This window comes from Harpia harpyja, chromosome 11, assembly GCF_026419915.1.
Source record: "Harpia harpyja isolate bHarHar1 chromosome 11, bHarHar1 primary haplotype, whole genome shotgun sequence".
Taxonomy (NCBI): domain Eukaryota; kingdom Metazoa; phylum Chordata; class Aves; order Accipitriformes; family Accipitridae; genus Harpia; species Harpia harpyja.
The window spans coordinates 2,325,702-2,337,435 of record NC_068950.1 but is presented as its reverse complement, the minus strand read 5'-3'; the positions used below and the strand labels follow the sequence as shown (position 1 = coordinate 2,337,435).

The window sequence follows — 11,734 nt, the reverse complement described above, 5'->3', positions numbered from 1 at the left end:
GGTGCCTGACACCCCTCCCTGCCGATGGAGCCACCGGCACGTACCAGTTGCACGTCGACAGTGTCTGTGACTCAGAGATAAGATGAAGTCACGTTATTTCTCGATTGGTTTAAAAACACGTCACTCGCCTCCGCGGCCCCATCCTCGGGCCGGCATCGGCCTCGCGCATGAGGTCAACGCTAAAACATCACTGCAAAACAGGGTCTCAGTCCAAACCTGGGGAAGATTAGGCCTGCGGGGTTGGGCCAGTTAGGAGCAGGGATAAATTAGGGGATCTCGGTGTAGCCTTTGCTCTTTCCTCCCCTCCCTGGAGGGCTGCACAGCTGCCTGTCCCAAGGTGGGGACCAGCCTCCTGGAGCTGCCGTATAAGCAGGGCCGGCAGCGATGCAGCCCCCGGGGCGCATACGGAGCTTGGCGGTGGAGCTGGAGGACGGACAAGTGTGGGGCGCCTACGGCAGCGGGGAGCTGCTGCACGGCCGGGTGCAGCTGGAGCTACGCGGCACGCTGCGGCTACGGGCGCTGGAGGTGTACGCTCGCGGACGCGCCGTCACGCACTGGCTGGAGAGCCGCAGCGTGGGGCTCAACACCGTCTACCATGACTACACAGCCTACCAGACCTTCCTGTACCGCCGCTGCCAGCTCATCCCCGGTAAGGCTGGAGGTATGGGGGTAGTTCTGTGCTCCAGGGCCTTGGGTTGGGACCCCCTTGGGTTGCAGGCATCCCCTCCGGGTGAACCTCTGCCCTGATGGGTGCTTGCCAACCCAAGCAGGGTTGTCCCTCTTGGACACCCTCTTTCTCACCTTTGCCGAGGGTTTCTCTGCTGCTGGTTTCTAGGAGGCTGCCTGCAAACTCGGAGCTGGTGAGCACGAAAAGAGTTGTGGCTTTTGTTCTGTTTGCACAGGGAAGTGCAAATAGAAGTGTCTGTTCGCAAGTGTGGAAAGAGCACTTAGTAGTTCAGCAAATATTTATTTTCAGTTTCCTGATGCTGGGGCCGCATGCCCAGCTGTCAGGTTGCTTAGATCTACTGCAAGAGGACAAGCCACTTGAATTCTTTGTGTGGTTGGGAGGAAATGATCCAGAGCCGAGGGACACGGGACATCTCAGCTGTCCATCTGCTCATTAACTCTGTCTTTTCTTATGAAAGTGCATGTCTTTTACCCTCCCCTCCAATGAGTGTTACAGTCGTGGCTCTGTGGCTTTTTTTTTTCCCTTTTCCCTGCTTCTGATGGCCTTGTTATTGCCTGTGACACGGTGCTATGGGCCACCCAGCACTGGAGATGGCCGTAGGACTTCACTCATGCTGAGGGCATTTAATTGTGTCAGTGGCCGAGTGCAACCCAGAAAGTGGTGCCAGCCCTAGCTGGCAAATGTAGAGGTTGCAGGAAGAAACTGGAGTGATGGAAAGAGGATGTGAGCTGCCTTCCTGGAGATGTTCTTGTCTCGGGACTGCACTGGGGGGTCATTTTCTCTATTTCTGGATGACTGTACCTTGTCATCTGCTCCAAACACCTGCATTACTCTGGAGTTTCTGTCTTTTGGCAGTGGCTCTTCCGTTCTGTGGCTAAGGATGGCCCCTTTGCAGCTGCAACTGTGCTAAGTGCCCCGATTACAATTAAGGACATGGGAGAAGCCCTTGACCTGAACTCCAGCAGAGAAGGTCCTGAGCATTTGGTCACTGCAGTGGTTGGACGGTGTCCGCATTAGCTATAAGGTTACAGGGTGAGTTTTATTCCCCATTATCCCCGCAGTGAATGTCTGTAGGGAAGCCACAAGCTGCTGCAAGCATGTTTGGATTTCGCTGCTGGGATTGTGTATGATAGAAGCCCCTGGAGCCATGTGGAGAAGGGCGCTTGGCCAGGGGCTGGAGGAATTGCACGACACCCTGCACTCCTGTAGCTTGGAGCTGATGGTTTCTGGCCCTTGCCTACAGCACGGGGCGAGTTGAACTGGGCTCCCTGGGGAGCAGAGAGCCTCGCCAGAACTTGTGGGCTGGGATTTTATTGTCTCTGTCGATACGCGGATTCCTTTTCTGCTTTGTGAGAGGGACACGGGCACGTGATCGCAGGAGCGTTTTAAGGGAGTGAAGGCTGTGGGCTGCAGAGAAGCGCTGTTCTGCAGCCAAAATTTCTTCCTTCGGATCCCGCTGGGTCCTGCTTTGCCCCACCGTCCCCAACAGCAGCGTGAGGACCTTCCTGATGTCAGCTGGCAAGAAGCTGCTGAAAACATGCCATCATCAGAAGGTCCCTGTGACTGCTCCCTTCTTGTTGCTTCCCGATGAGATCAACTGTGTCTGCGTGGTGTTTAAAAAATGCAGGTTTTGTCATGGTAACAAGGCAGTGCAGAGGAGGGAAGCTAGGCAGAGATAAGAGCCCTCCCTTCTGCTCTCCCCTGAGCTGTGAGTTTATCTGCAGTTTCCTGGCAGGGTGGTAAGCGCTGGCACCGGGTTGCTGCGCTGTGGGACAAGAAAAAGGGTTAAAGGAGGATGTTCAGACTGCGTGGCAGGGCCATTAAATGTATATTGTGTAATCATCTTAGATAGGGAGCAGGAAGAGAGGAAAAGCTAGGGGTTTAATGGGCAAAGGCAAGGCAAGGAAGGCCCTGGACTCTTCTGCATGAGGTGATGTGAGAGAGCCCTAGGAAACATAAATGCTTTTTGTGCAGTGATCCCTTCTGTCCGGGGGTCCTGCAGCACTTCCCAGAGGTGTAGGTCCTGCCCCCCTGAGAGGCAAAGCAAGCTGTTTTATTTTCCTGGAGACATCCAGGAGAGTTATGGCACTTGGGCCAAGAGCACATCAGGGCTCTTGTTCCATTGTGGGGAGGCCCTTGATCAGCACCTTAATCCTCCTACATACGCAACACTCACAAATCCGGCAGGGACGGAGCTTATTCCTCAAGCCGGGAGCGTGCGCTTGTGCAAGGCTCTGCGTTGTCCCGTCTTGTCCCCGTATTGGGTCAGGGTAGAGCTGCTGACTCGCCTTTTTACCTCCTGCATCCCCCTCTCTCTGGCTTCCCAGGGACCCTTGGGTGGCTCCAGGGTCAGTGGGGAGAAGCCCCCGGGTCCCAGCAGCGGGTCAGGGATGGAGAAGCCCCTTCGGAGCCGGGCAGGGGTGTCAGCTCCTGTTGGGACCGGCTTAAGCCTGGCCAGACTCTAGGTGGGGCTGAAGAGTTGGAGATCTTCCCTCCACCGAGCCTGGCCTGGGTTTTAGTTGGGTTTGGGCACCCAGGAGCATTCCTGAATGGAAAGCCCTTGGCTGTGGTCCCACAGCCTCTGCACCTGGAGATCCCAGGAGAGAGGAGAGACCCTCTCCCGACGCTGGGGTCCCAAAGAGGTGGGAGAGGGGCTTCGCACCCCGCGTGGAGGCAACGAGGGGTAGCTGTGGACATCTCGCGCGGCTGACGCTGGGAGGGAGGTTTGCAGAGATTCTCATCCCGTGGGCGAAGGCTGAGTCACGGGCTGAGGGCTGCGTGCCGACAAGCGGGAGGAGGAAGGTGCCATGCGCAGGATGGAGCTGCCTTGGCCCGGCCGAGGCTCCCACCCCTCTCGAGAGCCCCACCACCCCTAATGTCACCGTGCATCGCAACGGGGACACCAGGCACCTTCCCAGAGCTGGCGTCACCCGTTAACTCATGCTGTGACGTGCCTTTCTTCCTTCTTTCCCTCTCCCGTTGCTGTTGGGCTCCCTTTAGAGCGTTTGCTATGATTCATGTTTGCTCGTGGCAGCAAATGGTCGTGCACATAAAATAAAACACGGTCCCCTTCCCTTGGGGAGGGAGAGAGACAATTCCAGTTAGGCTTTGGAGACAGCTAAAGCTTTGCAAGGCTTCAGCCCAGCTCATTTTCAGTGGCTGAGATCAACCCAATTCAGCACAGCAGGTCCTGCCCAGCATGGCTGGGAGCAACTTAAAAATCCTCAAAACTTTGGTGGCCAAATGCTGAGTAACATTTTTAATGCCTGTTTTGTCTTATCCCCAGCCCATGCCCAGGGTGGAGAGCTCTGGTGCTCTGCAAATGTGACAATCATGACTAAAGTGGAAGTTTCTAAAGCTGATTAACCCTTTGGGGGGGGCGTAGACCCCTTTCTCCTCCTTTTTACAACATCTCGGGGCGCTGCTAATGGTGGCGTCTGCCCTGAGAATCACCAGTTCCCAGTTTTCATGCTTTTACCCCGGCTGAGCACCGGCAGCAGCAGATGCTGCCGACAGGGTGAGTCCCCACACCGTGCCTGCCTATGCAGGTGTAATTTGTCACTGGGTTTTGGAGCGGCATCACACAAACCCCAGTACGAGCCGGTAGAAAACCAGCGCTCGCCTAGTTAAAAAGCACAGGGAAGATGTATTGCTCACTCTGTAATTGCACAAGCTGAATGGGAGCCAGTTCTTGATTTCTTAGAAATAAGCGAAGCGATGTCCCAGACCAGTTTTCCCTTCATCGCCAGTTGGCCTGGCCGCGCCGCGCGAGGAGCCCAGATCCAGTTGCAGCCTGTTCCGACCCCTGGGAATGGCTCTTGGGAAAGGAAGGACATGGATCTGCGTGCGGCCCTTGGCCCTCGCCTGCGGGAACTGAAACCAAAGGGGCTGCTGCTCCAAGAGAGAAATCTCCCTGGCACAGCTGCTGGCTGTGACCCTGGGAACGGGGATTCTCTGGCCGGTGCCGAGGCTGTAGATGGGATGGCACTGCAGGATGGGAGCTGGAGGGGGGTTTTGGGGGGGCACCGAGCAACACTGCAGCAGACGGGGGGTTATCCATGGCAGGGCTGGAAGTGCTCAGCCCCGTGAACCGTCCCGCTCCCAGACCACCTTCCCGTGGGCTGACGCCCCTTGGGATGTCTTGGTGGCGGCATCAGGGTCGTGGGGCAGCTGGAGGAGCTGGGGACCCACGTTGGGATGGGACCCATGCTAGCATGGGATCCATGCTGGGATGGGACACACGCTGGGATGGGACCAACGCTGGGACGGAACACACGCTGGGATGGGACCCACGCTGGCATGGGATCCACGGTGGGATGGGACCCATGCTGGGACTGGATCCATGCTGGGACTGGACCCACGGTGGGACGGGACCCACGGTGGGACGGGACCCACGCTGGCATGGGACCCACGCTGGGATGGAACCCCTGCTGGGATGGGACCCATGCTGGCATGGGATCCATGCTGGGACGGGATCCATGCTGGGACAGGACCCACGCTGGGACAGGACCCACGCTGGGACGGGACCCACGCTGGCATGGGACCCACACTGGGACGGGATCCACGCTGGGACGGGACCCATGCTAGCATGGGATCCACGGTGGGATGGGACCCATGGTGGGACTGGATCCATGCTGGGATGGGACCCACGGTGGGACGGGACCCACGCTGGGATGGAACCCCTGCTGGCATGGGACCCACGCTGGGACGGGACCCACGCTAGCATGGGACCCACGCTGGGACGGAACTCACACTGGGACGGGACCCCCGCTGGGACGGGACCCCCCCCCCCCCCCGCGCTGGGCCCGGCCCCCCGCGGGGCCAGCCCCCACGCCCCCCCAGCCGCCCCGGGGGGCCCACGCCCGCAGCCCCCGGAGCCGGGAAGAGGCGGAGCCGGCCCGCACATGCTCCCTGCCTTGTTTTGCAGGGCTCCGGCGGGGCCGCCCCGACCCGGCCCGTCCCGCCCCGCCGGGGCCGCCCCCGGGGCGCGCCGGGGCCTTAAAGCGCGGCGGCGGGCGGCGGCAGGGCAGCGGGGGAAGGCTTCTCGCCATGATCTTCGAACGCCTCAAACGGTTCTTCATCGTCCTGGAGGCTACGGAAGGCGACGACCCGGTGGCTTTTAGCCCCGGGCAGGCGGTCTCGGGCCGCGTGGTGCTGGAACTGGCGGCGGCGGCGCGGCTCGGAGCCCTGAGGCTACGGGCGATGGGCGCTGCCCGCGTCCACTGGACCGAGTCTCGCAGCGCCGGTTCCAGCACCGCTTACACGCAGAGCTACAGCGACCAGGTGGAGTTTCTCAGCCACCGCGACACGTTGCTGGCACCCCCAGGTACGGCAGACGCCCACCCACCCACCCGCGGGGTGCTCCCCGGTGCCGGTCGGCTCCGAGAGCGGGGGTGCAGCGGAGACCCCCCGGGGGCTGAAGTAACGGGGGGTGTGGGGCAGCCTGGGGTGCTGCTGGGTGCTCCAGACACCCCAGCCAGCTGAAATCTGGGTGCCTTGGGACACCCCGGCTGCTGGGTGCACGACACCCCAGCCAGCTGAAATCTGGGTGCCTTGGGACACCCCGGCTGCTGGGTGCTCCAGACACCCCAGCCAGCTGAAATCTGGGTGCCTTGGGACACCCCGGCTGCTGGGTGCACGACGCCCCAGCCAGCTGAAATCTGGGTGCCTTGGGACAGCCCAGTTGCTGGGTGCACGACACCCCAGCCAGCTGAAATCTGGGTGCACGACACCCCAGCCAGCTGAAATCTGGGTGCCTTGGGACAGCCCGGTTGCTGGGTGCACGACGCCCCAGCCAGCTAAAATCTGGGTGCACGACACCCCAGCCAGCTGAAATCTGGGTGCCTTGGGACAGCCCGGTTGCTGGGTGCACGACGCCCCAGCCAGCTAAAATCTGGGTGCGTGGGGAGCCTTAGGGTCTGGGCACTCTGGGGACAGGGTGTGTGGGTCCTCTGCAGATGCCTCAAATACTGAGTGTACCCCGGGGTCCTGGGGTGTGCAGCCAGACCCTGCTGCTCTGCAGGGCACCCCAGTTAGGCACTGGCCTCACACAAGACTCCCCCTTTTGCTGTGGGTGCTCTCTGGCAGGGAAGCAACATTGGAAAACTCCTGCGGAGGTTCATGAGCTTGCTCTGAGCCGGGGGGGGGGTGTTGGACTGGCTGGTCCCCAGAGGTCCCTTCCAACCCCAGCTGCTCTGTGCAATGCAGGCAGGGTGGGGGTGCAAACCTTGGGGGGCACAGGGGGCTTGGCTGGCAGCCCCCCCAGAGCTGCTCCGGGCTTAGCCAGGCGCTTCTGGGCTCTCGCTCCGAAGCCACAGTGCAGGGTGGTTGCAGGATGAAATGAGCCCACCTGGGGAAGCTGCCCAGCTTTCTGAGGACGTGCCCCTGCGTTGTGTGAGCCTGGAGACACGTGGAAAGCAGACAGTGCCCGGCACCCACAGGACATGCCCGGCTCTCGTGTCACAGCTGTGGTAGTGCTGCTGCAGTTAAACCCTGGCAGAAATATTCCTGTGCCGTTGTGCTGCTCTTTTGCTGTGTTCTGTACATCTCTGCCACTGATTTGCCCAGGGAGGAAGTTCTGCAGGAGAGAGATAATAGTCTTAAATCTGTTTTGCCCACAGACAATGGTGAGGTCACCGTCCTGCAGGCAGGAAGGCACGAGTTCCCCTTCACCTTCCAGCTCCCCGAGTAAGTTGACATTTTTTTTTTTTGTTGCCTTAATGCAGAGGGGGTGAGGAGCCGCTTGGTGCGTGACACAGGTCCTGGGAGGGGGGACGGGGCACCTCAAAAATGAGATTCTTTCAGCAAAGCCATTCTAAATTGCTCGTTGCTTACGCACAGGACCCTGGCTACCTCCTTCGAGGGAAAGCACGGCAGCGTGCGCTACTGGGTGAAAGCCAAACTGCACAGACCCTGGTCAACAGTGAAGAAAGTGAAGAAGGAGTTCACTGTGATTGAACCCATCGACATCAACACGCCTGCGCTGCTGGTGAGCTCCCCCTGCTCCACCTTGGGGCTGTGGCGTCCAAAACTTCCCGGGAAGCCCATGGGGAAGGTGGTCTGGCTCCCCTCCGGCATTACAATGTTGGCCTGATTTTCAGAGGGAATATTAGCCCCCCTGTAACTTGTGCCCTCCAGCATTACCTGGGCTGGGCAGAGGCCATCTGTAGCCTCTTAGTTTTTGGAAACTTTAGTGCATTGCAACAGCATCTTGAATCAGATACCTAAGAAGTTGCTGATGCTCCCCGGCAGGTTCTCAGTGCCAGGGAGGCGCTTGCTTTGAGTTTCATCCTTTCTTACTAAATAGCTTAAATATTTCCCTTTCTCCAGGCTCCCCAGGCAGGTGCTAAGGAGAAACTTGCTCGTGCCTGGTACTGCAATCGTGGCCAGGTTTCTGTGACTGCCAAGATTGACCGAAAAGGCTACACCCCCGGTGAGACGATGTGCTGGTGCCCTTGAACCTCTGCGGGCCCTGGGGTAGACCCCGGCGGGAGGGGCTTTGGGGTCACCGTGAGCTGGGCTCTTGACTTTTGGCACGAAATCAGTCAGAGAGCTTCAGCGTGTGCGTCTGATGTGGGCAGCCTCCTCGGGACAGGCTTCTGCTAGATTAAACCTTGTGCCTGCAGTGCCAGATAGCATGACCAACTCTTGGTGATCCTATGCAGGAATTCCTTGAGGCAGGACCCGGCTCCGTCTCCCTTCCTCCAACGTGTGCGTCTGTTTTGGTAGGTGAGGTCATCCCTATCTTTGCCGAGATCGACAACTGCACAAGCCGAGCGGTGGTGCCCAAGGCGGCCATCATCCAGACTCAGACCTTCATCGCTCGAGGCACCAAGAAGCAGAAGAAGTCGGTGGTGACCAGCATCGTCGGTGACTCCATTGCAGCAGGGAAGCGGGAAGTGTGGCACGGGCGGGCGCTGAAGATCCCACCGGTGGGTCCGTCCATCCTCCAGTGCCGCATCATCCAGGTGGAATACTCCCTGAAGGTGAGGGACCTCGCGGGGAGCATTGCAGGCGGCTCAGCTCGGCGTTGAGCCTTCCCCTTCTCACCAGAGCCGTGCTCATTGTGCCCGCTTTGGGCCGGTGCAGAGATTTGGGGGCTGGTGATTTGTATGAGGTCTTGGGTTCTCCCCATTACCCCGTTGCGTGCTCTCCCAGTTGCCCCTCCTGCACAGCACAAGGGCTCGTGCAGGAGCATTTGCATCTCCCTTTGCAGCCTGCTGCAAGAATTCCCTCTTGGCCAGCTCGAGCCAGTGCTCTGGGGAGATATCTGTCCCTCGGGACTGGGAAAACACCAACAGCTAAGCTTCCCTGCTGTCTCCTGTCTCTGCAGGTTTGTGTGGATATTCCTGGGACATCCAAGCTGCTCCTTGAACTGCCGCTTGTCATCGGAACGATCCCACTGCATCCGTTTGGGAGCCGCACATCCAGCGTCAGTAGCCAGTACAGCGTCAACCTGGACTGGCTGAGCACCATCCCGGAACAGCCGGAGGGTGAGCGTCTCCCTCTCCCCGGGATCTGTCTGGGTGCTGCAAACCCCCCTGGTCAACCTGCTCTGGAGAGCGAGGGTCAGAGCAAGTTCTCAACCGTGCCTCTTGCTCCAGGACCAGCTTTTGCTTTTTTACTTAATTTTTTGGTTGGGGTGCTGCATCTCCTGGGTTCCTTCCCCAGGGAACTGGGAGGGTTTGGGAAAATAGTGGATTTGAAGCCCTTTTACCTGCGTGCCTCCCATTAATGGAGAGTGTTTCCTATTCCCTGATGGTTCTCTCCTCTCTTCAGCTCCCCCTGAATACTCGGCAGTAGTGTCCAGCCCGGAGGCCGAGCAGAGCCTGGCTCCGCCGTGCCGCAGCGAACTTGGCGGCATCCTGGAAGGTCCCTTCTTCGCCTACATCCAGGAGTTTCGTTTCCGACCACCTCCACTGTATTCGGAGGTAACAAATCCCCCTGGGCTGGGAGGGCTGGTGGAGGGGGCTGGCATGTACCCGCTGCCGAGGTTTTTGACTCTAAACTTGGTTTTGCAGATTGATCCAAACCCCCCTTCAGACAACATCCGTCCGCGCTGCATGACCTGTTGAGAGAAGCGCATCGGATGCCATTGACAGCGTGGTGATCCCTTGGGATGAAAGCTTGCACCCTTGCAGCACTTCGGTCTGGAAGTGGGTATGTGGTGGCCGTGAGACCGGAGCTCCTGCAGCGCTGAGACCCCAGCCCCGCTCACTGCCCTCAAATCCTCTTGTCGTGACTGTCCCACGGACCGACATCAAGCTGGTGTTGTGGACTCGTGCGTGGTAGGAGAACGTGTGAGATCCCACGGCACGGAGCGGCTCCGTGTATAGTTGGGCAGGATGCGGAGGGTTAATAACTGCCCCAGGATTTGGGGGTTCAAAGCGGGGATGTTTGCTCTCCCCTTGCCTGCAGTGGCCGTGCTCTGGCAACTCCTGTCATGGAAAACAGGAGCTTGGAGGTGTTTCTCAGGATTACTAGCAAATATTTTAATGTTGCTCAGATTCGAGTCCTGTGGTTATGCAGGTGCAGCCCTTCTCCTGCAGTAGCTCACCAGGATTGCGGTTCCCTAACAAAGTAAAAGGCCTTTTCTGGCCAGATGAAGCAGAGACTTTGTCCGCTGCTGATAATCTTTGCCATGAGCCTGGTGATGCCTGCAGGGGGAATGGTTTGAGCTAGTCTACCGAAACCATAAAGGCTTCCATGGGCTGTTACCAGGGCAGAGGACTTGGGGGATGAATTTACGATCTGTGGCAGCGTTTTGGTGCCGTTTACCAAGAACAGAAGAGCTGGTTCCTGTGTGTCGGCACCAAACCTGCACAACGTGCTGATGCCTCCCCCGTGACGGGGCTGAAACCAGCCCCCAAACTGCGGTCGTACCACCACGGGGGTGTTGGAGCTGTGTGGCTCTGGCATCTCCCTGGTGGCCGAGGAGATGAGAAGGAAGCCCGGTCCGAGACTGGTGGCAGCCACAAAAGCTGATGGGAGATGTGGAGTTGAAATGAGTCCTTCAGGGCCAAAAGTCCTGCTCAGGACAGGCTTGATCCTGTGCCCGTAGAGGGGTCGGTGGCCCCGGCGCGGTGAGGACGCAGCAGCAACCTGTGTCCACCAGTGTGGGAACCGGTGAGCCGGGTGTTGTAGCAAGGACCGCTGGAGCATAGGTGCCAGGAGCCGACCCCGCTCACTCCGGCATGACCTGAGCAGAGTTTGGGTGCTGAGGACCTTTGCATTCCCTCACTGAGACAATCCTGCCCGCGAGGCTGCTCGCTTCCCCACGCACAACCAAAGCCAAGCGTGCCTTAGCCTCTGTGCTGGGGCCGCGCTCTGCTCGCTGGGGATTGCTCAGATGATTTTTCTTTTTTTTTTTTTTTTTTTTGTATCTGTGAACACTTTTGTAATGACCACTCTTGTCTCTATTCTTTTTGTACGACTTTTTGTTGGGGAATTTTTGTTTGAAATAAATTCTTTAAACCCAGATGTTGCTTGGATATTTTTCTTTTGCTCTCTTTCTCCTTCCCGTTGCCTGGAGCCGTGCAGCTCGTGGCTGGCGGGAGCGGGAGTGATCCCTCCCCTCGCTTCATCACCCTGTGGGCACCCAGCTCCACCCTGCACCCAGATCTCACTCTACACTGGGATTAACTGGATTGATCCCCTGTGCTCAGAGCCCCGCTGCCCTGCCTGGATGTCAGGCTCCCCCGGTGAGTGCCGAGAGCAGTGCTCCATGCCGTGCCTCCGGCTCTTCCACCTCCGTACAGGTTTGGCCCTTTTCCCGTCACCGATTTAGCAGGGCTGCAAGCGATCCCGTTGTATTTTTCCACGCTCGCTTCCTATTTGTGTCTGGGCTGTCGGAGGACAGACATGCCTGGCAGGGACCCGGCAGGTCCAACTGGGAACCGGGACGCTCCTGCAGTGGCTCGGCCATTCCCAAGAGGGGTTGGGATCAGCCTCACGCTGTGCCGGCTGGGAACGGCTGCTGCCGTGCGGGAAGAGCAGGGAGGCTCCTTCACCTGCTTCCTTGGGTTGGGATTTGGGTTTTTAACAGCA

At 58.9% G+C, this 11,734-nt stretch overlaps 1 protein-coding gene across 2 annotated transcripts; it reads left to right on the top strand.

The window, feature by feature from the left end:
* Positions 1-120: 120 nt before the first annotated feature.
* On the top strand, positions 121-11,165 carry ARRDC2 (arrestin domain containing 2). Of its 2 annotated transcripts, none has more exons than XM_052801478.1 (8): positions 121-649; positions 7,309-7,375; positions 7,529-7,676; positions 8,018-8,120; positions 8,417-8,673; positions 9,021-9,180; positions 9,467-9,618; positions 9,709-11,165. In XM_052801478.1, exons 1-8 carry the CDS (start codon positions 385-387, stop codon positions 9,760-9,762), a joined length of 1,206 nt encoding a protein of 401 aa, XP_052657438.1. In that variant the 5' UTR covers positions 121-384; the 3' UTR covers positions 9,763-11,165. The 2 variants fall into 2 exon arrangements, with proteins under 2 accessions (XP_052657438.1, XP_052657437.1); XM_052801477.1 differs by lacking the exon at positions 121-649 and adding an exon at positions 5,711-6,014.
* The last annotated feature ends 569 nt before the right edge of the window (positions 11,166-11,734 follow it).